Source organism: Falco biarmicus, chromosome 15, assembly GCF_023638135.1.
Source record: "Falco biarmicus isolate bFalBia1 chromosome 15, bFalBia1.pri, whole genome shotgun sequence".
NCBI lineage: Eukaryota > Metazoa > Chordata > Aves > Falconiformes > Falconidae > Falco > Falco biarmicus.
The window spans coordinates 12,772,945-12,800,943 of NC_079302.1; the positions used below are offsets into that span (position 1 = coordinate 12,772,945).

A 27,999-nucleotide genomic window follows, 5' to 3' on the forward strand; every position below is an offset into this window, starting at 1 on the left:
CGTACGTCGCTTGCCAGCGCTGTTGCAGTCTTGGCGAGACTTCGGCGACGCGTGGCCGGCAGGACCCTCTGTAGGTGCTCCCGGGCGCGGGGACTGTGCCCTTCCGCCTCCTGCGCTGCTTTCAGGACCGGTACCCGAATCTCCGTCGACTCGTGGCTCACAGGTTCAGCCCTCTCTAGGGTCCCTGTTCAGGGCGCCATTTGTCGCGACGGAGGGAAGACACAGTCCTCAATATGAGTGATCAGCAGACTTCATTTATTGTGCCTTACAGTCACCTACCTTTTAGGCCTTGTTATAATTAGCTCATACATATTACAAAAGTTAAGCTCATTACTGGTTAGTTGCCTAAATACCAAGCCCGCCCCTAGTTTCTCTTCTGTAGTTACCTGTTCCCACCTGCAACATTCTTTTCCCACCGCGATCTTCCTGTTACTGTGTAACAAGAACAGCCAAGGATACTGTATTTTTGCTTTACTTCAGATAAGCTGAGAGCGATGTGCATTTTTGTCCAGCCAGCTGGACTATGTCTATGTGACCCTTTTCAGCTAGCCAGTTATCCACACACATCTACTAGTTCAAGTGGGTAGACACACTCCCTTAACTTTGATATCCAAAGGATTCAAACTTACTGCCTCATTTAAGGATGCTATCAGAGGTCTATTCTTGGAATGACAAAGGAAAAGGTAACAGTAGCAAGACCAACCTCTGAAACACTAAGTATTTTTCAACTGGACATAGACACAATACACATTTCTCATCAAGGTTTTCAACCACTTACTCTACAGCTGTTATGCCTCAAACGTCCCCCAAAAGCATTTGTTTTCATTCACTTCCTAGTACTGTGGTGTCTAATCAAAGATCACGTAATTTCAACAAAGTTAGCTTCCAGGAGTAAGCAAAAGAGCAGTTTAAATTACTTAAGGGATTCATAAGATGATGTGTGTGTACATACATAGATATCTTCTAACAGCAACAGTAATCTCTCCAGGTCAACACCGACATAACAGAATACTTCTGCCTGTGTTATACCTATTTATTCACTAAACAGATAATCTCAGTAAGGATGGCCGTCCTGTTTGGCCGTTCACATTAAAAAGCAAGCATGGGAACAAATCACTCTCAATTTCTGTACCATTTACATTGATGCAAGGTGGAGTCTTCTGCTTCCTTACTCTCAGCTACACCATCTGAAAGAAATAAACCCAGAAAAATTTTTTATACTTACCTATACTACAGGTACTGACAGAATACCCCAGCACCATTGTAAGAAGAACTTGTTAGCAATCAAATTACTACTGCAAGACTATATTTGGCATTTATATTGGTTACTTCCTGTTTGGAAAGATTTAATAAGAGTTAATTCAACCGAGTTTTTTAATTAAAAGGAGTATTAGAGTCAGTATAGGAATTAAAAAACCACCAAAAATGCAGTTTTCCAGGTCAGGTAAACGTTTTTCCAGTTTCAAGACATTATTTATTTGAAACCTAAACCAGGGCATTATAGAAATTGACTAAGAGTTTCAGGGATGAAACTAACACTGAAGTTACCATCACAGCTTGAAACATGGCATGACAGTCACTCCAGTATACCAGGCTAAAAAAGCCTTCTATGATAATCACTCTAGGATTTTATTTGACTTCTGTCTGTTTAAGCTTCTCAATCACTCAGCTTTCACTGCTCCAAACTCACCTGACAACTGCTGCCAGATCATCCTCTGTCCCCCTTCTATGACTGACAAAGCCATGCGCTTTTAAGCCTCTACTAACTGAATACCACATCCCTGAGCAGTAGATTAAAAAGGGGGGGAAGGTGAAAAGCAAGCCATTTTTTACCATCCTGTATCTTGGAAAAACCCTCTCCGAGAACAATGCTGCTATTAATCTCATATTTCAACAGATTTCAGCTTCCTTAAACCCTATGGCCTTTGACAGCAAAATGCTTATCCTCTCTACAGGAAGGATTTTCTGCTCACATATTCCATTCAAAGCCAAACAATTCTGAATCTCTCGGGGACAGGATATTTCCCAAATAATACAGCTATATTAACATGGCTTACTCTCACAGCATCTCTAGGCTGCTAACTATAAGGTATTTGTGACTTACTGTAAACATTAGCTGTATGTGCTATTCTGTATATTCAGAGGAGGTCTGCATTTGGTAAAACGACTTTTAGGTTGACATTTAAGCACCAGACTTTAAAGTTCAAAATTTTTGGAAATTATGAAATTACCACATTGATGATTCCAGAAAGTATTTTTAGAAGAATTACAATTTTCAGTGGAACTGTCTTGTTTTGACATATTCTGTGGATTGGATGCTTTCTGTGGACCAGGTGTATCCTCCTTTATGCTTCTGAATACAGAAAAAGACAGATGAAAAGAAAGGGTTCAAATATGTTGCAGAATTCCTAATCATAGTTGGAAATCCTTTGAAGTTAAGTTCTTCATTCTAATATATAAAAAAATACAATAAAATGCAGCAAACCATAAATCTCACCACAGGGTTGCTGAACTGCAGTAACTCTGTAAGAAGCATTTATAAGAAAACCAAGTTAGGAGAACATTTAAAATTCTGATAGTAACAGCATTTCCCCTGAATCATAAAGATCTGTTGGCCTTACTGTGTGTGACAGACCTAGATAGGATAATTATTCCCTTCCATAAAGAATACCAGTAGGTTTGGGGGCTTGTTGGCCATTCATTCTGACTTGGAAAAAGTATTTCAGAATACTCAAGAGTTCTTCACTTACTAGTAAGAGACCTCTTGGCTTTCCAGCTGTACAGATAGGGGCTTCACTAGCTAGACTCAAGATTCAGGAAACACTGTAACAGAGTCAATCTACTTGAGAGCTCTGAGATAGGCACCACGACACTGTTCTGCAACAGGCCCAGAAGTCTCCATTAAAACATTACCAAGATGCAGCATCATTTCTGAAACACTGACTCATCTGTCCAACTGAAAAATTCTTTCTTCCATTACCTCCAAACACCTAGTGACATAAGAGGACTGAAACTAGTCTAGCAAGTCATCACCTAAAGTTTCAGCCTGCATAAATAAATATTGGCTTTTAAATTAACCCATATTGAATAGTTAGTATTAAATACCTGTGCAGCCATCTTTATTCAGAACTGACACAGCTTACCTTAATTACTCTTTTGGTAAGATTAAAGTAATTTTAATCTTAAATGAGAGACACCTTTAAAAAAAATGCACATGAGCTTTTCTGAATAATTCCAACTGAGCAGTATTTTCAGCTACATAAAAATACTGCATAGAAAACTCAATTTGTAGTATTTTTTAGAAACCATTTCTGAGTTATTTACTTGAAGGAATCAAACACTTTAAAAAAAGTAATGTCTCCAATGATGTACTAATAGCTTTGGAAAGCCACGATCTGGCAGAATCTGATCTTACTTTAAAGCAACCAAAGTTCTACAGAAATGTTTGATTATTCACATGCTACACTAAAAACAGCCACCAAGAAGAAGGTGCCTCAAGCTGAAGAAGGACTTGAAAGGGAGGGTTGAAAACTGGGCAAATAAGAGTATGAGGTTAGACAAAAGCTTCGTACATGAAGTCTGCAATGAAGCAGCCAAAACGGACAAAACCAACACAACTGCGCATTCTGCAACAAGATAATCCTGCAGAAACCCCACTTTTCAACCTAGGCCTAATACCTCTTCAACTGTGAAAAGACTTACGCAATGAAGGACAGCCTGTTTTGCTCAAATGCCATTAATCAGGAATGAGTGGAGTATTTGCCAAGTCTTCATGGGATGACATCCAAAAATCACGTAAAGAAACTGAAGGATCTAGCGCTTTGACTGTGCATCTATTGAACAGGCCCACAAGGTAGTAAATTGTCATCAAAAAGGTTTGGACAGAAGGCCCAGAGACAGACTGACTTTTTTAATAACCAACGAATTATCTCAAAGCAAGGATACTGCTTCTGTCCATAGACCACATCATCTCAGTGATAAAGGTATCAGTCATTTTCTTTGCACAACAAAAACATTTGTTAAGGCAATTAAGACTGAACTTGCTGATAAGTGTTGTTTACAATGTGCAACATTCTGGCTATGCCGAGCTTGCCTGAAAGGCTGTGCAGCCTTAATATACTAAGGTCCACTCTTAGAATACTGTTAGTATCTGTGGGAGGAGTAGAACAACACTTTCATTCTGGTCGCAGAGATAAGATCCTTGCACTGCATATGACAAATCGCAAGCATTTAACTGAAGAATCTTGCTGGCTGTTGAACTGAAGAAGGAGATTGATGAACAATCACAAAAAGACCAGCACTCTGCATCAAGGACATGTAATTAAAGTGAATTGCTGAGGCAAAAGAATAGAAAACTTAACCACTACACTGAGTGCTACTTGATGTACCAACAGGAGGTGGTTTGGGCTGCTGATACCAGGCAGTTCTGCCATGCCAGCAACGTGCCAAGTAGTTCACAGAAAAACAACTGTTTTCAAAATAGTATGGAAAGTATCCTATATCTTTGTGTTCTTTCATAAAATTTTTTTACTAGGCAGAAGCATTCTTTGATGCAATTATCATGACCAGAGAAAAACAGGATGATCCAAGTTATTACGGGTACTTGTCAAGTATTGAGCCATACTCATAGCCATGAAGGACAACAGGTAAGCGACTACCACATCGCGCACACAAATCTTGAGACAAAAAGAATAGCTAAAGGAAAGCAGACACATCACAAACACTGTTGTCTCTGTGTTTAAATGTAAATCACATTCAGTAATATTAATTATGAAAATACCCAAGTAAATTAATACAATTTTTTCCTAAGTAAAGTATATGCTGAAAAAGATTTGTAAACACTTACAAAGGCTCCAAGTTCTTTGCATGATCTAATACTTTCACGTGTCCACACAGCTTCTGAAGTTGTGTTATATGTTCTGGATTGTCAGTTCCCAGACCCGTAGACAAAATCTCAGATCGAACATTGTATTCATTGACCGACACCTTCAAATCTGAAAGCCTGGTGACGCGGACCTTGAATTACAAAACATACTAAATGGAAATCACAGTTCATAAACGGTCTCTCTCCAACTCTAAGCTGTTCTTTAAGTAAAACTTTAAACATACCCCCATTCATTCATACATGTAAGCATTTTGTTTTCTGTGATATTCAAACAGGAACCTACCCATGTCTGTTTTCAAGGTATCACCATCTTTTTCGCTGTGATAATGGCTCTAGTAACTATTAGCTAGTTTCACCCAACAGAACCAAGTAAACAATCCTAGCCCTGATTATACAGGTTACAGCCAAAATGCACACCCCACAGAATAACTTCTGTTAACTTTGAAGAATAGTCTGGATGACATTTATAATATAATACATATTGAGCTCTCCAGACTTAAAGTTCAAGTTTTAATCAGTCATGTATTTCACCTACAAACAGGCATACATATTTATCACAGAATGGTTGAGGTTGCGAGGGACCTTTAGAGGTCATCTCGTCCAACCTGCTTGCTTAAGTAGGATCACCTAGTCAGCAGCCCAGAACCATGTCCCAATTGCTTCTGAGCTATCTCCAAGATGAAAACTCTACAACCTCTGAGCAACCTGTTCCAGTGCTCAGGCACCACCACAGTAAGCTAACCAACAGTATTACATGAATACCACATAGAATAAAATTAACATAGGAAGGGACAGAACAAAAAGGAATAGATGCTTTTGTTATAAAGGAGTTTAGATACAAATATTTCATAATATTACAGTTCTATACCTACCATTGGGTCCACCCAAGCTGTATTTCCCAAGGTATGTACTATTTTTGCTTCATGTAGTCTTCCTTTTATTTTGTGATTAATATAATGAGTTACCTAGGAAAAACAAGTTTTCACTGCACTTGATGTCTACCAACATAACTTTACAGTTATTCTAATTATAACAGACCAACCTTCTGAGCTTAACAATGAAACGGGTATTCAATAAATAAAACCAGTTTTGAGTAAACTAGTGAAATACTCCAACTTTACTGTAGGTTAAAACAGTATTAGCCTTTAAAGGAGCTTCCTTAATGGAAGCCTACTCAAACACAGGCCAATTTATGGAGGCTACTCTTTCCCCATTACTGCCCACAGATTCAAAAGCGGCAGTATCTTGTCCTGGAAGAAGCCATTTAAATGACAAGAGAGGAAAATACCATAAATTTAACTTCATTACTTTGTAGGAAAACAAACAAGAAAACTGACTTCTTAGAATCTGGCCCAACAGCATGTATTTATTGGTAATGTTAATAAGTAACAGAATTTGATAACTAAGTTTGCAGTTCATAACTGGTTTATTGTAGAAAATAATACACAGACAAAAATTAAAGAACATAAAGGAAACACCATGCAAAACCTGACAAATATTACCTTTGGGTTCCATTCAGTTTCATTATCAATGGGTTTCACTCTACAAACTACAAATTCCACAGCCTGAGGCGGCAGACTCTGAAACCTTGCAGGTAAGTGAAGCAGCTGATAGCTCGGAACTTGACTTGTTCTGCCTTCATCTATATACTTAATTCTGACGCTAAAGAACACATTTTCCTCCTCTTTTGGGGGAATCTCTATCACCTGAACCCTTCATACAGTAAGAAAGGAAACACAGAATTATCATTCATGTAATTCCAACAAATCAATTGTAAACATTTTTTAATCTACTCATTTAAAAAAAACAGTATTTTCATAGCAAAATACCTAACTCTGTGTGTGTGCATGGACAGTCATTTTGTTTTCCAAGAATGATTTGAATAGCAGTGATTTTTTGCTGGTTTTGGGGGTGAGCTGGCTTCTTAAACTAAATAGTGAAAGTTTTAAATTACTTTATATAAAAAAGCACACATGAATCATTTAAAACCCCAACATTTTTACCTGTGAAAGAGTGTTTTCTCACATAATCCATAAAATGCTAACTTCTCCACGTTTTTAACAGAAATTTTGTTATTAGGTTGCTTAAAATACTCATTAATTTCTTCAGCAAGCATTGTATATTGGTCCTTTTTTTTATCTACTATTCGACCAAAGTAGTTCGTTGCATTTACAATGTGGAGAGGCAGTATCTGAAAGCATAAAACACATTAGAAAAAAAAGGACTGAAAGATTTATTGAACTAAAAAACCCACAAGTATTCATATTCAAGATCACCTACCTCTTTCCAGCAAAAAGAGGTGACAGAGATGCCGCTGCATACACATATTTCAGCAGTATTAACTGCCCTTAGCCCAGTCAACAGTGGACAAAATAAATTTACAGAGCAAGAACTACTAAGATCACAAACATCAATGAACTACACTATTACTTGTCAGGCTACTAAACACTAAGGCTTCTCACACCATTCAAAGCTTAATTTTAAGTGTTCTCCAACCGTACAACGAGTTTTAGAGGAAATGACGGGAAGTGAGGCCTTCACTCTTTTCACATTAAAATCACTTAAATGAGAAACTATGAATACACTACTATCAGCATCAATGCATAAAATGCTGGGTACATCCATCCAAAGGGTCACGCCAGGCATAAGTACTGATGTATAGCTGGGTGTATGAGGCCAGACAGGATAGTAAAAGGATCAGAAAGGTAATTTCCCCTTAATAAAAATCCTAAAAATTCACAATGCAACTGAGGCTCTTAAAGGAAGGAAATACTATACTGGGTTCCAAACAAAAAAGAAAGTGAATACTTATCAAAGAGGTAACTGGTTTGTAAGACAGAAACCCAGGCTCTACAGTCAGAAGAACAGAATTACATGAGGAAATGGAAGAGGTCTTGAGTGCACCACAGGTTAAGTGCAAGTTTCTAACAGGAGTGTCATGAAACCTGTCCCACTCTCAGGCACCAAAACTGGATACATGTAGGTTCTCAAAGGGTTTGAACTCATACCTACCAAGAAACGCTTATTTATTAGACAGAAATGGAGTGACACCAAAGAATCCACCCCAGTTCTCCTCGTTTTCTATTCTCACAACCTATGGCTTTTGAGAATGCATAATACCCATTAACTGCATGACCTGAGGGCACCTGAATTCTGCAAAAGGCACGACAGGAAAGAAGGCAGAAGCAGCTCATCCAAACAGAAGGCATCTAGTGCTTCTTCGAGCCAAGTGCTAACTCTGCAATGAAGTACCAATGTCTACACAATTGCCCTCAGCAACCACCATCCAATAAGGGGACAAGAGATAGACTGTGTTAATACTGCTGTATGGGAATACTCCAGCATAGAAGGAACTGAAAAGCCAGATGGAGGGAGCTGGAGATACAAACTGTTACCGGGACGTGAAGAGCCATCACAGCAAAGTCAACCCAGTAACCACGAAGGTTTCATGACTGAAACAGTTTAAAAAAAATAGTACTCAAATTAGAACTGCACTCTGTATCAAAACGGTTTTCAAAAAGCATTAACATCCTAGTAGGAAATAACCGTTTCCATCTAGAAGATAAAGGAGGAGCTGTACCCCATTTTCTGTGGATATTGTATTTGAAACTAGTATTTTCATTTACAAGGCCACAATATGCTCATTTTTTAGCAAGTCTGCATGAACATATCAGCTAAGGAAAAAATCTTCAATTCCAACAAAATATGCATTACCTTCCACTTCAACTTCTCTTCACTCCAAAAGATTAATTTGTGTTTCCTTTACAATAAATATAATTTAAACTTATAGGAACTTTAACCTTTGTTAATTTTGGTATATGGTCTCAATTTACAGAAGGAAGGAATAAACAGAACATAAACCCTCTTTCCATAGAATGGGAATCTTCAACACAAAGAAAAATCTGAGGTAAACTCATCATCACCTGCAAAACAATTCCGATTCAAGCTAACAATTAAGGTAAAATCTGGCACACTTACTTATGCAAGAGAGAGAGGGAAAGCCTAAAAAATAACACATATTCCATATAGTATACATACTACATTAATATTATGTAATATGAAAAGGTAAGTATTATGCTAAGTAGCTACTTAAGACCTGTCCTCTTGGTACCCAAAATCAAGGAAAATAGTAACTTACTGTCACATATCCAGGTGTTAGTCTAATGTTTTCTGGTATATTCTGGGTCATGTCTATTTGTAAATTAATTTGATGACGATCTGGACACACTGTTCTATTCCTACATATTAAAAAAAATGTTTTTAGAAAAAAGCCCTTTGTTTCCAGTTGTAGACTGTTTTGACATGATTTACAACAGCTTTAAATACTAAAATTTAATCAGCCCTCAATATGCAATTTCTGTCTCAAATAGCACCAATGACTCTGGGGGTTAGACAGAAATGATCAAACAGGTCTTGGTGGAAAAGTCTGTACAACAAAACAAAAACCACCAGAAAACTTGTTTGAGTGTAAAGCAAATGGTAACTTGCAACAAGAGTTATCTAAACTAGAAGTCGTATTTGAGAACACTTTAGCTTCCTCCTTCAGGCAATAATTATAATCCAACTTCACACAGCTCACAGAAGTCATCATCTACTTACCCATGCTAGAGGGACAGGAGACAACAGAGGAGAGAGTAAAGCACAAAGCTTGTGCAATTACGGTTAGAATACTAATAAAAACAATGGCTTAAAGTTCCCTCAGGTACACCTCAGTAGCATAATTCATTATAACTGCTGCCCTATCAGACCATGTATGATTGGTCTCCATACAAACATTAATTTTGTTTTCTTAAAAGTACCTCAGGAGAGTGAAACAGATGCAACAGTCAACAGAAAACAAACAAACAATGAGCAAAAACTGGTTTAGATCAAAGTATCCAACAGGAAAATTCATCAATGAAATACAAGGAGTCATCATCCAGAGTATACAATGCCTTCCTGCATCAGTATGCGTGTCAAGAAAACTTGGTATTTTCTTACTTGCAAATCCCAAGTATTTTCACACAGGCACACAGTGGCCTTGAAGCTTTCTTATCTTCTTTAGCTTCTAGCATCTTGGCAGCAAAATCATGCAGTTCTGGTGGAATTTCAGCTTCTGCACGCTGCAAATAGTGCAGGAACCCAAGTGCATGACATGCACTGTCTTCTGTTAGCAGAACGACTGACCTTGCCTTTGTACATTCCTGATCTACAGAGGAATCCTAAAAAAAGTAATTTTAAAAAAAGTAGTTTTAAAAGCTTTTATGTATCCACCACTTAATAACCAAATTTAGTATAACCCTGTTCAAAGATTTACTCAAACCTTTATCACATCACAGAAGTTGTCAGACATGCTGTGTAGACGCTGACCAAAGATTCTTGGAGAAGGAAAACTGAAATGTATCACGCAAGTTGCATCAGTAATTCCCAAAGGCTGCATGCAGTCATCTGTTAAAACTAAGCACATGTTTTATAGACATGTAAGATAACTGTTAATACTTCAAGCGTATGAAGTATTACATCACATTAGCAATGGCTGTTTCCTTCTCCCTATTTAATGACTTAAGAAAAAGCTCTTTTCCTAATACACTTACATAAGGAATTTCTTCAGTCAACGCATTTCATAAGCATATGGCAGACACTGTGTTTCATGTTAGTCTCTAATAATCTAGAATAACTCTTTGTTTCATATCAGTGTCACAGAATAAATAGAACTGCCTACAGCCAAGTACTTCACAGGAGTAAGATAGAAATCACTTGAAGTAATGCAGGAATGGTAACACCTTTGTATGAACCTACAAAGCAGATGCAAGTCAATCTTTTTTTAGTCTGCTTTTGATGTATAAAATGGAAAAAAAAATAGGTTTGAAAACAGGTAAGAGTGTTTGCTACTGCAAACAACTTGAAAAATAAAAGTCTACCAGAACTTATGGGAAATTACTATAGTAAGTTTTCAGAGTTTCTAAATTATTTCAAACTGAAAGCATCTGCTGTAGTAGGTGACAATTGTGAAATCATGAAATTTCTTTGAAAGTACTAGTAGTTTGTTTGTTTTTTAACTAAAGCATAAAAAATCCCTCCTTTATGTTCCCTCCAATAAGTGAGGTTTTCCCTCAAAGCAGTTACCCTGGGACCCAGGAACAACAATATAAGAAAAAACAAAAAAAAGGGAAAGAAAAAAAAGACTAGCTGTAGTACTAATAAGCAAAGGGATAACTAAGTAATTGATAGGGAACTGACCCGATGAGTTAGTACAAGTATTTAACATAGAATGTTAGTCACCATGTAGATGTAATCACACCTAAACAAAAAGAAAACACTCACCTAACACAACAGGAGAGCCAGAACTGTAATTTTTTGTCCACTGCTCTAAGACATACTTGACATTAAACTCACTCTCTTTATGTATTTTTAAGGAACATATAGAGTTGCTCTTCAGTGCCTGGGTGACAAAGTAGTAGGTTATACATTCTTCCAATACAGCAATGATTGCTCTAATAAACCAGCAAATAGTATATCTTATTAGTATCTAGCATACCTTAGCTACTGGAGAGAGATAAGGGAAAGAGTTAATGACATTTATGTTGCTTATATGAAAAAAAATACATTTGAGATTATGGAGATTAAACTTACTAAATTCCTGAATAAGAAGAAAACTAATAAAACTCAGGTTCCTCTGGATTAACACATTAAACAGATGTTTAAGAAAGTAGAAATTCCATTTGACACTTTTCCCACCATTAAGGTGTCCTATCTACTCTAAGTGGATTCTATCATTTAACATGCAGGCTCACATTTCAGACTCTCAGAAAAAGCATTAAACCCCCCTCACTGATCATACCCATACTTAATTTGCAGGAATGTAGCATACTTAAAAAGCTTTATTTGTCAAGTTCGAGGTTCACAAATTAATCACTACAAAAGCCTTCATTATTTGGTAAACTGGCTAATGAACTAAGTTAACACTTAAAATATTTACGGTATTTGAAGTTTGTGTACACAAGAATTACTATAAACAGCTTCAATTCTTCTTTAGCATCAAACAACACTTTAAGGTGGTGGTGGCAGAGCTGGTTTTGATATGCTTGAAGAAATTAACCCTCAAATATTCAAGGAAGATACGGTAGAAAGTCACAAGACAAAACCAGATTTGCTTCCCTTAACAATAATCAAAGATTAAACAGTCCAGATACACTAACATTTACCTCAGAAGACTCCTTTAAATATCACAGACTCTATTCCAGCTTCTGGAAGGGAATAGATTCCCACATTTCAGGACTGACATATTTCTTCCTGTGACATCTGAACCACCCAGCCATATATCTTTCTGCTATCCCATCCTTGGAGCTATCACTAAAACTTTTAATTCTAATATCCTCATAGCTTGCCTCCTTTAGCAATATCGTCCCCACCATCTGCATGACCCCACCCAGGCTTAACAGAATTGTTTCCTATCTCTTGCCTCCCTGTCAAATCAGACTGCGCTCCTCTTACTTTGCATAGTTGGAGAACCAGCAAAGAGACAAAATACAGAAGAGATTTTTCTATTGCTGGGCTGTTATATATATTCATTGGAATAATAACCTGAATAAAGAACTATTGCAGGAGAGGTCTTTCTTAGTCTCCACCTCTGAAATGCCAAGTATACAATCCCACATAAAAGGTGCAGAACTGGACCATGTTCTATTTATTACAGATAACTTGGAAGCCATTTTATGCCAGGTTTTAAGAAAATACATATTAAACATGCTATCTTCCTCCCAGGCGCTATGACTTGAAGCTTTAACTAAATTCTGGTGGACTGTCACAGGATGACAGAAAATGCTTCTTTCCAGTTAGAGAAACAGCATTCTACAATTTCAGCTGCTCCAGAGGAGAAACAAACAGAACAGAACTTCTTAACATGGTGCTTAAGTTTTCTCCTCCCATACTACTTGAAACAATAACAAACAAAAAATTGACAGAACTTTTACTGGAAAAAAGCTAGTTTGATTTAACTCAAAGTTCCAACCTGACAAGAGAGAATGTAGTTAAAAATTTACTGATGAACATATTCTATGCCAGATGTTCCTGTCAGGCTTTCTTCTAGGTGTCAGAAGAGCGGGGTTGGGGCTATTTTTAGCACAAATAACTAGCTTCCAAATTCACACTCCTACTTTATTCTCAGAAGCCAAGATAGTTTTGTTATACCTTAACAATTTAAAAAAGCACTTATCTACATGAATTTAAATACTTTCTTACCTTATGAATCATTTCTGCTTCATTTACCGAATCAGTGAATACCAGCACTTTCTGATGATTATTATGGGTAACATCCAGTATTTTTAGTAATTCAGCAATTCTCTCTGTGTTCATGCAAGGCTGCACAACCTAGAAGTAGATAAAAAACAGAGGGCTGATAATTCATGTAATTATACATATTTTACTATATTAATTCTTTCTTTTAATAAGTACTAACATTGTTATATAACACCAAAGAGAATCTAGCAAATGGTAGCTCCAGAAGTGGTAGGTCTTCTGCTTAACTTACAGAAGATACAACTCTCACAACAGGTATGCATTTAGGACAGTCTCCACAAGTACAACTAAAATCCCTCCCATCATGAAAATCCCACATTAAGATTTTTCATTCGTTTAGTTCTATGTGATTTATCAATCCAAGTTTAGCATTTTCAAGTACCACTAAAAAACTTCACACTCCAAAAACATTCTGCACTGCCCGAAACACTGCCCGAATTTTAATATGAAAAATAAAAAAACCCAAACTAAAGCATCCACACACTGACATTTTGTCCTGCCAAACCATTAGACTTCTTACAAAAAGTGGTGTTTTTTTCAGTTTCGTGTCATGCTCAGGATGTCTAGTCTTAAGAGATTTCCCAACACACTCAATTCCCAAATTATTACCTTTTGAGACAGAAGAATTCAGACCATACAACATTTTTTATTATTCTGAAGGGCTATACCACATTGACTGGAAATTAAACGAGAAGATGCCTAAGAACACATAACAACTTTCTTGAAATTTCAGGTCAAATGAATTTCTGTATTGTGTGGCACACAGCAGTAAAACAATTATTTTACTAGCTTTATGATCAGATAACTTACCTTGTAGTTCTGTCACTCAAAATTAACAATTGCAAAAACATTCTGATGAAATTCTGCCCACAAACTATACCATTTGCAAATACTTCACATAAAATTCAGACTCCTTCACACTAACAATGAAACACTTGAGAGAATATCTTCACACCTCAGTCCCACAAAGCAAGGTAAAAGACCTTAGCTCCTTCAGTGACTAACTTGTGCAGGTCTTCTAAGAGTCAGTTCACACATGTCAGTGCAGCCTGAGGTCCAAGTCAGGATGTAGCATTACACACTTAACATAAACAATCAGCAGCCACACACACTGACCTTGATCAATAAAAACAACGAAGTTTTTGTACTTAGTAAATCTTAGTGAAAAACCAGTGACATCATCTCCAAATTTTTTACCTGCTGCACATTTCCATAGATGGAAGCTTCTTCCATAGATGTTATCACAATGTAAGGATCGTTCATGAACTCCTTTATCAAGTGTGCTATATGTTTATTCCAATGAGTTCCAACAGCAATTATCTGATGCGGTGAATACTCCCACTCTTCAGTAACAAAGGCTTTCTTGTAACAATCTAATATAGTAAAAATCTATAAAGGAAGAAAAAAAAAAGTTTTCTTCCTTCCTCTTATCCTGTACCAATGAGTATGTAACAGCAGTGAAAAGTACACCGTTTCAGCACACTGTTCTCTCCAGTCACAAAATCACCACCACAGCAAACCACAGATTTCACACCCCAAAATCAAAGTGTTTGGTTTGTCCACTTTTATCCTATTATTTGAATGCCTTCTGAAGCAAGAAGCAACAGGACAACACGAAGGAACAGCATGCATGCATGAATGCAGGATCATAACACAAGATTCTGCCCATAGAAGATGGCAATCTCATGAAAAGGATCCATTCAGATCTGAAACCTACTAATTCTATGCAACAGTAGATCCAAAAAGTCAGAGAGTCAGCAAAACTAGGACGTAAGCAGAAGATAAGACCAACCTGCCAATACAGAAATAGCCAAAAAAAAAAAAAAAAAAAGACTTTTGCCATAAAATCATTTGTAAAAAACCAACAATCACAAAGGCAGGATGAATATATTCCTAATGACATTACCTTGCATAAGTGACAAACAGTCCAGTTGTGTTCCGATTTAAAAAAAAAATAAAATCTACGACAGTGAAAAAAGGTAAGCAAGCCAATTTTTTTGCATAGTGATGATGTAATATGCTGTAATACTAACAGAAAGCATCTGTCCTATGAAGCCTCAAAGCAGTAACAAAAAAAATTACAGAATATTCTCAAAATTGAGTTATAAATCATCATTTTAAAACTGATACAATATACACATCCTTGTCAACATGACACTTCACGCTGTCCCTCATCCAAGATTCTCCGAGTTACAATCAGCTTCTCCTTTTACCTGCACTGACATCAAGGCCCAAGGAAAATTATGACGATTGCGTCCATGACTATCTGATCATCCACTTCTGCCTTGCATTCTACAGAGACCAAGGGGCTTACCAACAGACAGTTCTTGAATGGAAGCTGTTCAAACAGCACCAGTAAGAGGAAAAAAGGAGTTCCCAACAGACAGATCATGCAAGTAAAAAGTAGATTAAAAATCCCTACACTGAAACTACTGCTACCCAGTTGAAACAAACGCAAGTACCTGGGAAGTCACCCAAAGCAAAGGAAGACAGCATAATAGAGCAGAAGTGTAGAACAGGACAGGATAGAGCTCTTAAAAAAAAAAAAAAAAATAATAAAAGACGACAGGCAAAAAAGCAAGGAAAGTCAGATTTAATAATTACTGATTCACTTTTCCAGTGTTTCATTCTGCCAGAAGTATACAGATGTGATTTCTTAAATTCCATTATCTTTCCAACTCTACCACAGGGGTTCAGAAAAGTTCTTTTTTTTTCCAGTATGTGCCACTGTTTTCATGACAAGTGCACAACTGGAACGGCATTTTACCAACTGAACCTGTAAGACATTTACCTGTTTAGCTGCGTCAGAGAACAGTACCTCAATCTCATCAAACACAAGATGGCAAAGTCTACAAAATAATAAACACTGATGTTCCAACAGTCTCAGGAGACTATATGGTGTAGTCACGATTAGTTCACCTACAAGTAGGAAGAAAACCCATTAACATTAACTTACAACTTGAAAGAATATTAGTAAGACACCACAGGACATGGCAGTTCTATTAAAAAAAAAGTCACATTTGCATTTCAGATGCATCACCTTAAAGTTGGGGGGCTGGGGCTGGCTAGTTTTGGTGGGTGTTTTTTTGTTTGGTTTGGTTTTTTTTTTTTAAATAGAGAACACCAACTTAATTTTCTGACTTTTCACCAACAGATATTTTTAGTTTGCTTTTATTTTTCTACCCCTACATGTCTTCAAGAGCTGAGTGAGTAAAACTCTTGATATTTTGAAAGAGTGAAAGGCCTGAACATTAAGTAGTTTATAAAGCAGGATGCCAATAGTTTTCCAATAAGGTAATGGAAGTATAGGTAAGAACTTCAGAACTAGATAGACAGAAAGTAAATATTTAAATATGTGCAAGAGCAGCCTTTAGAGAAATTCGGTTTTAAAAACAGAATAAGCCACACATGGCTTAGATATCTACACACATATAAACACATATGTGTGTGCACATATTTATACATACACATATATAAAAACCCCACACCAATCAATCTGTGCAAATATACCAACAGCTCAACTAAGAAAAGATCTGAATTCATTCATTGAATGATGGATGTAAGAATACAAACTGCTGGAATAGAGTTTTACACAATCCTTCATAGTTTTATCCATTATTTCTTGTTTCCTTGGCAAAAAGAGCCACTTTTAAAAATGCAGTTATCAATTAAGGCTTAAAAAAAAGACCAAGTAAGAATAGTAAAACTAAGTATTTTAAGTAAATACATTTGAGCAGTACAAGTCTTACAACAGCTCTTTTACTACTTCTATTCTTCCTCTTCTCTATGGAGTATCCTCTGCATACTATTGAAGCTATAAACACAAATTACTTACAATTTACTGCAATAAGCAAGTTAGAAACCACCACTTAAATTTTAGTTTGAAGTAATTTTTAAGTTGGATGTTTATGAAACTGTGTGCAGAGAACTACTACCTCCTTTTTAATCTTTGCCATATTTTTTAAATTAAGAGTAGAGAAAAATTGCATTAAGTGTATATAAGCAGTCAAGCAGCATCAGACAAGTCCTCCAAATATTTGTCAATTTTAAAAAATAAAAACTATGTACTTGAAATACTTGTGGCCAGCAGCTACAAAGCACACAGCTGCTCACTCACTGCCCTACGCCCCCAGTGGTACCAGGCAGAGATCAGGAACTGTCGATGTGAGAAAACTCATGGGTCAAGAAAGAGAGAGCGTAGGAAGTGAAGGAGGGGGGGTGAAGCGATGCAAAGGTAACCACTGCCAACACCCCACAAGCAGACACTCAGCAGATCATCCTGCCACCCCTCAAGCTTCTGCTGCTGAGCATGACATTGCACACTATTGTATATCCCTTTGGTCAGCCTGGGTCAGCTGTCCAGGCTGTGTCCCCTTCCAGCTTCTTGTGCACCCCTGGCCGACTCACTGGGTGGCAGATTGGGAAAAACAGAATTCTTGATGCCCTGCCAAGTGTTGCTCAGCAAGAGCCAAACTACGGTGTGTTATCCACACTGTCCCCGTCACAAATCCAAAACACACTGCTGTTCAGACTATGAAAAGAATTAATGCCATCCCTGACAGACCCAGTAGCTCTGTCCAGCTTTTATCATGTTATCAAAAAAAGCTGTTATAAAACCTGGTTCCAGATGAAGGAAGTCCACAATTATTCCTAATCCAGCAAGATCTGCAGCAAATCCCTACCACTAATTTGGTTAAAAAATGATTGTTATGGAACTTACAAAAAAGATGTTGAACATGTAGGTGCTTGAACAGCTTTAATACCATTTACTGTTAGTCTCACATTATTACTACAGAGTTATAACATTAAAGAAATAGAATTATCACTTTACAGAACAAAAAACTTAAGAAAAAAAATTGCTTCTTTCACAATTCCCTGCCATTAAGGCAGCCCACATTGTTTTCAAGCATAATTAAGAAAATAGAAAGTACTCTTACATCCTCTGATTTTCACATTTCCAGCTTCTTTGTTCTGCCCAAGTATTATCAACATTGGATGAAGCTGTCTGGAGCATCTCCCATATGTTTTCAGTAGCTCAAAAACAAGTTGCGCCTTCTTCCACCCAGGACATAAAATAAGCGCGAGTGGCTACATTCAAATGTATACAATTTTACACCATAGTATTAGACAAGAGTTCAGAATCTTAAGAATTGTACTACTACAGCATTTAGGGCAAAAGCAACATCTGCAACACAAGGCCTTTAAGTACTTCAAAACTGACATTTTTAGTACTGTATCACCTTCTAAATGCAGATGTTACAGACCCAAGGAACCATACACAAGGTTACCCGGAGACAAAAAGGATGCATGCAGAAACATACAGTAAAAGGATAAAAAAATTTAGCAGAAGCATCTTGTCTTATTTGGGGTTGTACTAGGCAAGTTCCAGAGGTCCCTTACAACCTCAATAATTCTGTTTCTGTAATCCAATACAAGCTCAAAAATGAATTACAGTATTTAAAACTGCTAATACAAATTTTAAAGACTACGTAGTATCCCCTCAAAAACAAGAGTTTCATCAAGTATCAAAGCAATATGACATTAACCACTTTTTACATGTTACGTGATAAATAAGTTTTAAACTGCCACGCATGTGCAGTTCATTTCTGTAAGCCTCTAAGCAGAGGGCTTATATAAGCTGGCAAGCGTCATGAAGATACACTAATACCACATTAAATGTGTACATTCTAAACATTCACTATCTTTTGGATCATTATTCTACATCTGCACTTTAGAACAAAAAACCTGTTACTGCTCTAATATATATACATACTCCATTCCTGTTTGGCAAGGCTTTGTAGCAACTTTCCAACTGCAAAAATGTAAGAACTGGTGGAATATATAAGAGAGGATCATTTCCCTCATTTGAGATGACAACAACATCACATCCTCGAGCTACTGGCGGCCAGCAGTAAGATTCTGTGAAGTTAGGGCCTAAAAAATTTTTCCTAGTAAGTTCCTACAGAAAGAGAAATTAAGAGATCCATATGAAAAAAAGTGTACTTGAACACTAACAAAACAAGACAAAACACAACACTAAGTGATTTAAAAGCTTTTGTCCGACTATATAATAAGTACACTTAACATGCAATATGAAAAAAGTTTCTCTGGGCTGAGAAGTTAAATTGTTTTATTAAAATTCAAATCCTATGACTTGTGGTAGTGGTTGATATACCAGAGCAAATGCATACAATTCTTCCAGCATCCCTCTGAAGCTTCATCTATTAAACCACATCAACAACCTCCTAGAGATTCCTCAATCAAAAGTAAGTATTACTGTACCTGAAGTTGGGGTACAATACTAGCCTTAAAAAGATATTAAGTGTAATATATTACATCAGCATTACCTTTTTCAGATCATCAAGAAGTGGTGCTGTTTCCAGAACTGATGATGGCTCAATTTTGTTGCTAAGAAACACAAGGTTTCTTTTTCCACTAAAACTTTGAAAACTCTGAAACCATATGACAAGCAGATGACAAAGGCAATACTTAATAAAAGGATTTTAGCTTACATATGACCCAAAAGCATTTATGGTACTTAAAAAATGTTGTTTTGATGAAAAACAACTAAAGAGATTGCAAATAAATTTTGAATGTGACTCATACATACTGGTAAATTATACAGACCAGTGGCAAGACAAATATTTCTAGTATTTCTTAAAGTAACGTTTATCACGATTGCCTTAACACAACTGTCTTGAACCACTCGAGAGAATGCGCTCCATGTTCTACGTACAGCTAGCACTCAGATATGACAAAAATCAAAATACAATTTAAAAAGACTACTAGTAACATTTCCTGTGGTGGGTTGGCCTTGTCTCACAGCCAAGCACCCACACAGCCACTTGCTCACTCACTCTCACCTTCAAGAGGGATGGGGCAGAAAAAAAACAGGGAGAGTGAGCAAGAAGATTAACGGGTCAGAATACAGACACGGTTGCTACTGAACAATTACTGATGCACACAAGTCAGACTCAACTTTAGCTTAATTTGTTGCCAATTAATCTGTATGAGTACTGATTTGGTTATTGGGAAACAAAGAAACAAATATTTACACACCTCAAAACCCCCACCTTTTCTCCCCCATTCCCATACTCAACTTCACTCCAAACTCCTCCCTCCTTATAATCAATGCAGGTTATACTCTGTCTCACCACTGAGGCAACGAGCAGTGCAAGGCAGGGACTGCAGTCAGAACACAAGCAGTTTCTCCTTGTTGCTCCTTCCCTCTCATACCCCTGCAGCCCCAACACAACCAAATCCTTCCACATACACACAATACATTTGCACAAGAGAAGTTACATGATTTGCACTTGAAATACCTGCTGGTCATCTTCAATTATGCGTGTCTTCAGAGGATCAGGATTTGAGAACTGCTGGAACCTGAGAAACATACAAGTATTAAATCCATCATAAACACAGAAGTAGCATGTAATTTATAAATACCGCCAGTATTTCAAAAATGTCACGAAGCAATTCACTTGCAAAATATTTCTGATATATCACCTACGCCAAGGAGGAAACCCCTCAAAATTGAAAGAAGAAATAAAATAAGTACCATTTTGAAATTAAATATTAGCTTTTAAGTACCCCAAAAAAATCCTAACGATTTTTTTTAACAAAGATAATTTGTGGGTTCCTCAGCTTTAGAAGAGAATCAGACTGGACTGTAGGAAAAAGGTTTCTTAAAAGTTTCAAAAAATGCAACAATATACCTTTGCATCAGTCAGAAGCCAAATTTAAAAACACTCCTTGGGTTTATTATGTACGCATCAACTGACATACAGCATAGTAAAAGCATTGCACAAATCCATTCATAGTCATATTTCATTAAGGTTGAAAACTTCGTAAGTAACACCCAGAACAAAATAAAGCAATGTAACCTGTTAAGTGTGCAGAAAAACACTTCACCACCACATCCCTGTTGTCAAGCTATTGTTTAGAAAGAACCGCCATTTTTGTACTCTGGATATCAACAGCTTCAAATTCCCTTCTTCCCCAAAAAACATGGGCATGCATTTTCTCTTATCCTCCACCCTTTTAGCTGCCTAAGCAAAGTAACTGGAAACATACCATAGCTCCCAATTTTCTGATTACCTAACCATTTAAAAATATTTAACTCACTGCACTGTACCTGTCTGTGTGGACTTCACCATTTTCCTTGAAAGGCAAACCTAGAATTGCTTTGGCAATCTAACAAGAAAAGATGAACACATTTTTAGCACTAAAATATTGTTTGAGAGAAACAGGAAAAATTATTTCTTCCATCCATTATAGAGCTGAAAGCGTGTTTCTTAACTAACTCTAGGATCCTCCAAATACTTTGAAGAATTTTGTACAAATTATAAGTTAGACTAAAGCAACATGATGAAACATACTTCAGAAATCTAACTTGTTACAGAACAGTATTTTCTGCAACATGATGAAACATACTTCAGAAATCTAACTTGTTACAGAACAGTATTTTCTCTCCTAATAATCAGGGATGTGACAAGAACAATTGCCCATGGTTATACATCTAATACAAGCCAATTAATCAGTTCATGGCCGCATCTCAAGCTATAGTCGTAACTGGGGACCTGAGCTAGTATGAACACATACTGATTAGTTTTTAAACATTTCCATTTTTAAAACAAAATGAAGAAAAATCATGGAAAGCCTGCATGCCACAGACAGGAAGAAAACCAAAAACAGGTTACCCAGCTGCACACTTACAAAGACAATGCACATGAAGTTAAACTGAACAAACTGCAAATCCCCAGTGGAATAACCAGTAGCCGATGCTGGATCCAGAGTTAACCCAAAGGTATCTGGTTCTGAACAGGGTTCTAGTGTTCAGCATTAGTCACCAGCAATCAACAGGCATCACTTGGTCAAAGACTTGCATCACTCAAGTGGCTGGTAAAGGTAATTCAGCTGACTGTTTGCAGAAGGGTATAAAGGTAATTCTGCTCTGCTTCAGTAAGAATCCGCACTACTACTTTCACCATCATTCTCTTAAAAAATAAAGTATTACAGTTTAAGTTCGGGAGTGGCTGTCATCGTTCAGTTCTCAGCAGAGCTAAAACATAACTTCTGTAAAACTCCCTTTTTCCCCCTGACCTGACAGAAGTAGTTCCATTGCTATCATGGAAGCAAATTTCTCCTGTAAAGCGCCTAGCAGAAGAGAACATGGAATCTTTAAAACCATCATGATTACATACACTCAACAGTGATTATCTGCCTAGAACCTACCAATTCATTTTCCTTTCCTCTCATGCACATCCTAATAGCTCCAATTGTGCAAATGAGTACACAATTTAACACTCAACAATGAGTGCTGAACTTTTGAAAATGTTTCAGAAAAAAAAAGCAAGCCAAAAAAACCCACCCCAAAACACCAAACATAGCAAGAAATCAGGTTAGGTATTTAAAGTATTAGATGACTCAACAAATAAGATGACACTCCAATGAATGTTTACTATGGTACAGCATAACTATTTGGTTTTTGGGGAAACATTAAAATTCACATTTTTATATTTTCAGAAAACTGTGTAGTGTAGACAGTTATGATCTTCATAAACTATAGCAGAGGAGTGCAAATAATTTTTTTCCCCGCAGTTTAAAAAAAAAAGTTGAAATAGAATATTATTTTCTAACTATACCAAAAATTAGTGCAGTCCCCCAGATCTGTGTTACACAGAAGAAGCAGCTAGATGACTACGGCATTCCTAGTCTGTCCTACGTATGTTTAGTTTAGTTGCATCTTTGCCAATTTAATGCAAAATATAATACCTACAGGCACAGTATTTTCATTTATATCTGTACTTGACCTTTGGTATTTCTCTTCAAGAAAGGAACTGGAAACAGCAAGACCTAGAAAGGTAAGTAAAAAAAAAAAAATATGTAAAAACACATTTCTGATTCTCTGAACACATAAAAAGGCAGTATTTTTATTTACAGTGGGTTGCAGCTGACTTGCTTGTATCATTTCCTAATGGCAAAAAGAATAACCAAAAAAATTGTTATCTTTAAAACTATTTAAAGATAACTATGCAGATAAACTGAGTGAACAAGGATGAAGGATGGAAAGTTGCATACTTTTAAATTTAATCACTATAAACGAGACAACTCATGGTAAATGCTTGTTTTAAAGGTACCTCTGTTCAAATAAATCCCTCCAAACTCAAAAAACCAGTAATGCATCACTGATCAATGCCACAAGTGGTTTCAATACTATCTAATGCTAGTAAGCATATCAACAAATGCCTGTGTAACTCACACTCAGCCTGCCTTTGTCTTATAGTGTACAAAAAGCTTTACAGTATTCCTGCACTGGATGATTTGATTGGCCTTTATATAAAGTCTGACACATAAACCTCATTTGTTAGAAGGACATCATTTGATCCAATTATTGGATTCAAACATAGACAGCAGGTTCACATTCAATATATCCAATTACAGACACATGACACATTGCATGTATGATTGTTTCCAACACACATGGTTCTCACCTGTTTCAAGATTTGTTGACACCTTCTTCCGAAACAGCCCTGGCCTGAGAGCAAGTGTGGGATTAGCAATTTTCACTGGAAGTGACTCAAGATTCAATGATGTTTGGCTCTCCTGATAATCTGCAGAACTCCCTGTATTCTCTTTAGCTTCCTCAAAATGAGCAAAGTTCTTTGAAACAAGATCATCATTAACACATACCTAAAAAACCAAGGTCTTTATTAACCAGTATCAACAAGCAATAAGCTACATAACCACATACTTCTTTAGAATTCACATGAAGCTTTAAGCAACAGCAGTAAGACAAAAAGTGAATGCTTTCTGTAGAATATTAGCTCCAGTATAGGAAAGTCAGACATATCTTCCTGTATGTTCTCTAAACAGGTGTTAATTAGTTGGCAGTTTCACACTTCTGCCTAGAAGTTTGTACTCAATTAACTTTTTCTAAGCCCTAAAAATTAAAAAAAACTGTTAGTAAGTCAGACTGGTTTATTTCTTTGTGATTCAGTATGCATCATAATCTGGCAGAAAATTGGCTCAGAGATCAGTGACACTTGCCAACTGGGATTCTGAACTGAGAGAAGATATTTGAATTAATATATACCTTCAAAGTTACCGTCTATGGCAAAGACCACAGCTCTAGCAAAAAGCCTTGGTAAAGCATTTAAGTAGAAACAGTATCAAATAAATTCACTTGTGTCTACCATACAACTGCTTAAGTCTTAAAAGTAGCTACAGCAGAGATTTAGCACAAGTTGTACATTTTGGCAAGTGAAACTAGTTTGGGATTTTTTTCCCTCCCAAAGGTTTGAGGACTCTGTCTTACGCAAAAGTGTGAACTTCTGTTTATTTTTATAGTACTAAGCAACTGCCTTATTGAAATGTCTTTAAGAATGATACCACAAAAAAGTGGAAAAGTACACTAAATACTTCACTAAGTTGTCCGTCTGAAGTACTTGCTGGACTTCATTTGCTTGCCAAAACCTTCCAAAAAGAGGTTCACAAAGAAAAATGGGTTTCTGCCTCCTGGAATTCCTCCAGAAATTTACAAGCATCAGAAACATAAAATAAAACCTCTAGTAATAACAATTTTGCTTCTACTGTATCCAACGGAAATTTAAGTACTCACTTGGAAGTAACAATTTCCATTCTTAAACTAATCGTGAAGTTATAACTTAGATAGCAAAGTGCATTAATAGATCTATAGATATAAAAGTATCTTACCTTTTCATCTTTTATTGTCACATAAAGAAAAACATCAAATGTGTTATCTTCTATGGCACACAACTTGGCTTTCATTTGGGTACTTGCTAAATATAGTAAAACACAAGAACCAGTAAAAAGATTAAACCCTTATCAAATTATCAGTATTTTTCACTTGTACTTTCCAAGACAGACAAAAATAGAAATCACAATTAGATGTATAACCTATTTCTTTACAGAATTTAGTACAAATGTAGTAACTTTTAAATGAAACAAGAAAGTAAAATGGCAATAAAAACTTTAAAGTTACAAAAATAAAAAGTCGTCCTCACTCTTTGAGGGAAGATCAAGAGCTGAAACAGATTAATTACCTCCCCACACAAACTAGTCTTAGTTTGACACTAAAAGTCTTAGTTTATCTCAGTTAGGTCTTACAGACCTGACAATCTGTAGCACAAATGCATACTTCCCAAACTTGACAGAAGTTATATTGACACATTTGTACAGCTTGGTTAGGCTCTTCATTCAAGCAAACACAGCTGATAAAGGCCCTTTAGTAAATTCTGAAGCACTTTGCATACACTAATGATGTGCTAGCATTTAAAAAAGTAGGTATTACTACTTACAGCACAGTATGGGAATATCTATGAAATTAAGTTATGTGGTTTTTTGCTCCCTACTAACCTTTACCTTGCACAGTGATGCTTGGGGAGGGGCATAAAGTAAATAATGAAAAGTGCTGTGTCCCAGTTAATGTCCGAAATCATCACCCTAAAGTTCCTTCACTGCTTTCACAAACTCCTATCTCCTCCCCAAATACCTTTTATATGGGGTTTGTTAATATTTCCGAGTAAGCATGTAGGTAGTTTTTCTGGTAGAAGCATGTAAAGAAAATTAGAAAATCTCAGTAAAGGGCTGGTTTTCTAGTAAAGCCAAAAGCTGTCTCATACCAAAATAGAAGGCTTGATATGAGAAAGACTGGATGACCTACTGAAATGCAAAACATGGGAAAAGACAAGAACAGACTGGAGAAAAAGCAGTTCTAGCTCACTAAATAACTACTTGAAGCTCAATCTATTTGTTAACAACTATAATCAAGATATTCTTCTTCTGAGCTGGTGCTTACATCCTTGTCAAAAAACAACTGAACAGGTGAACTCTAAACCAGATCCTGCCAACCGCTCTGCAAAACTTCAGAAACACAGCTGTGATTCTAATTCAAATACTTAAGCTAAATACACAGAAAGGCTCCACTGTTCAAAACAAATGTTACATGCCTACTACCTTATTGAACTTGCACAAGAGCCAGACACCATCTAGTCAACTATCAAAATTTATGCAGCATGGAAGCCCACAACACGTAAGATGCGGCTCCACAAATACTTTTGCCTTAGTCAGTCCATACAAAAAGGCTTATGTAGCTCCTTTCCCTATTTTTAAAACATAACATTCTTAAATATGATAGAACATATGAACACAAGTACTGCATTTCCCTTAACAGTTTATTTTTCCCAAAACAGAAGTGCCAATTACCATTTTGTCAGAATGTTTTATTTACCTTTGAGGAGGTTTTGAAAATACCGAGTAGCAGCACTATCCCATCTTTTGGCTGGCCTAGGAAAAAAACCACAACACTTTATGCCACATAATCAAAAATTAAACCCGTAATTTTCTAAAAAACTTTGAATGCATGTGAAGTAATTATTTCAAGTCATGCTAAATCTAAAAAACTGCCCTAACTAGACACATTAGCAGAATCTTACTACTTAAAATGTAAATTCAGTCTTGATAATATTGTTTCAGCTCATCAATAAAATGAACTGATCAAAAATGACTGGATATTACCTTGTCAAGGTATGATGGTTAATACTATGGTTAGAAATGAAACAGAATAACCAAAAAAAAAAGCACCAATCCACTTGCAGAACATATGAATTAAATAGGTATTGAGCATTTTTGAATAAACGCTTAAACATTGAAATATTGGAGACCGATAGGTCTGTAGACAAAGATCAAGTTCACTCTTTACCGTCTTCTGCAACTTTAAGCATAAAAAAAAAAAGAATCAGATCAAGAGCATCATAAACAAAGTATGACAATCTACTACATTTTTCGATAATTCACAACAATGGCCTACTGAAGATGTACGCTATTCTTATCCAAACTATGCTAGTACTTGTTCTGTCAGAATACTGGAAGTCAAATACTATTTTCTTCTACCAAACAACAGTATAAAAAAAACCCCACAAACTGCCTGACCACATGTATGTAGTTTTGAATATTCTTTAATGACACAAAAAGTAGTTTTCTTGCTGTGGAGCCATATTGCCCAGTGATCTAATCATGTCCCTCTCAAGCTGGCAGGATCTTTGACAATAGCATCCTGGAACTCAAGGATACAAAAGCCTTTTTCTTTACCACCAGACTCCAATGAAAACCTTATTCAAGTCCTTCAAAACCACAGAGAGAAAAAACTAACAAGAATGTAAGGAAAGCACAACAGGAATCCAAAATACATCCAGAAAAAACAGAATGTGGAAAAACAATGCTACCTGTGAACACTATGGAACTTCAGCTAAAAACCCCAAACCCCAAACAAACAAAACAAAAAAAACCCCCACACCAAACCACCAAAACAAACAAAACAAACCCAAACCCCTATCAGGAGTAAGATGAGTGTCTAAGAAACAGCACATAAGGAAAGACTAGCAAAGAAGTTCATGGGCTAGTTAATCATGAAACACAGCTCTGGGATGATAGACAGAGGGTAAGAACTGCCAGAAACTTGTCTAAACATCCGAAGGATTTTAAATATGTATCAAAAGATTCAAACAGGTAAATAATAACCCCCCAACTGTTAAGAAGAAGTAAGAAAGCAGTTCTATTTAAGAAACAGGTTTTTTTCAAATCTGTTATCTTAAATTCTTCTTAAAACATAACTTGTTCTAAAAAAAAAATTCTGCAATAAAAATTTACACTTAAGAACTTTATGAATAGAATACATCTATTAAACTCTACTCACACTATCTTTGCAGTATCTTCAAAAAAGTCAACATGCAACGTCACTGGCTTTGTGCGATACAGTCTACACTTTTTTGCTCTATATGGGATCTGCATAAATGCTTCTGGTGCAACTCGAATGC

The 27,999-nt window shown here is 36.4% G+C and overlaps 1 protein-coding gene across 1 annotated transcript in view; it reads right to left on the reverse strand.

Moving 5' to 3' along the window:
• The window catches only part of TDRD12 (tudor domain containing 12), a 41,533-nt gene that overhangs the window by 6,961 nt on the left and 6,573 nt on the right, over positions 1-27,999 (reverse strand). The window contains exons 5-27 of the mRNA XM_056361054.1: positions 27,879-27,998; positions 26,415-26,470; positions 24,878-24,963; positions 23,656-23,854; positions 22,941-23,017; positions 21,297-21,355; positions 20,485-20,545; positions 19,510-19,614; positions 18,936-19,121; positions 18,100-18,250; positions 15,954-16,081; positions 14,360-14,551; positions 13,106-13,234; positions 11,189-11,306; positions 10,188-10,321; positions 9,866-10,086; positions 9,024-9,123; positions 6,889-7,076; positions 6,388-6,598; positions 5,758-5,850; positions 4,847-5,016; positions 2,232-2,353; positions 1,133-1,187 (exon numbers count right to left, since the gene is read on the reverse strand). Of these exons, the coding sequence (XP_056217029.1) occupies positions 1,133-1,187; positions 2,232-2,353; positions 4,847-5,016; positions 5,758-5,850; positions 6,388-6,598; positions 6,889-7,076; positions 9,024-9,123; positions 9,866-10,086; positions 10,188-10,321; positions 11,189-11,306; positions 13,106-13,234; positions 14,360-14,551; positions 15,954-16,081; positions 18,100-18,250; positions 18,936-19,121; positions 19,510-19,614; positions 20,485-20,545; positions 21,297-21,355; positions 22,941-23,017; positions 23,656-23,854; positions 24,878-24,963; positions 26,415-26,470; positions 27,879-27,998 (2,961 nt within the window). The remainder of the gene's footprint in view (positions 1-1,132; positions 1,188-2,231; positions 2,354-4,846; positions 5,017-5,757; positions 5,851-6,387; positions 6,599-6,888; positions 7,077-9,023; positions 9,124-9,865; positions 10,087-10,187; positions 10,322-11,188; positions 11,307-13,105; positions 13,235-14,359; positions 14,552-15,953; positions 16,082-18,099; positions 18,251-18,935; positions 19,122-19,509; positions 19,615-20,484; positions 20,546-21,296; positions 21,356-22,940; positions 23,018-23,655; positions 23,855-24,877; positions 24,964-26,414; positions 26,471-27,878; position 27,999) is intronic.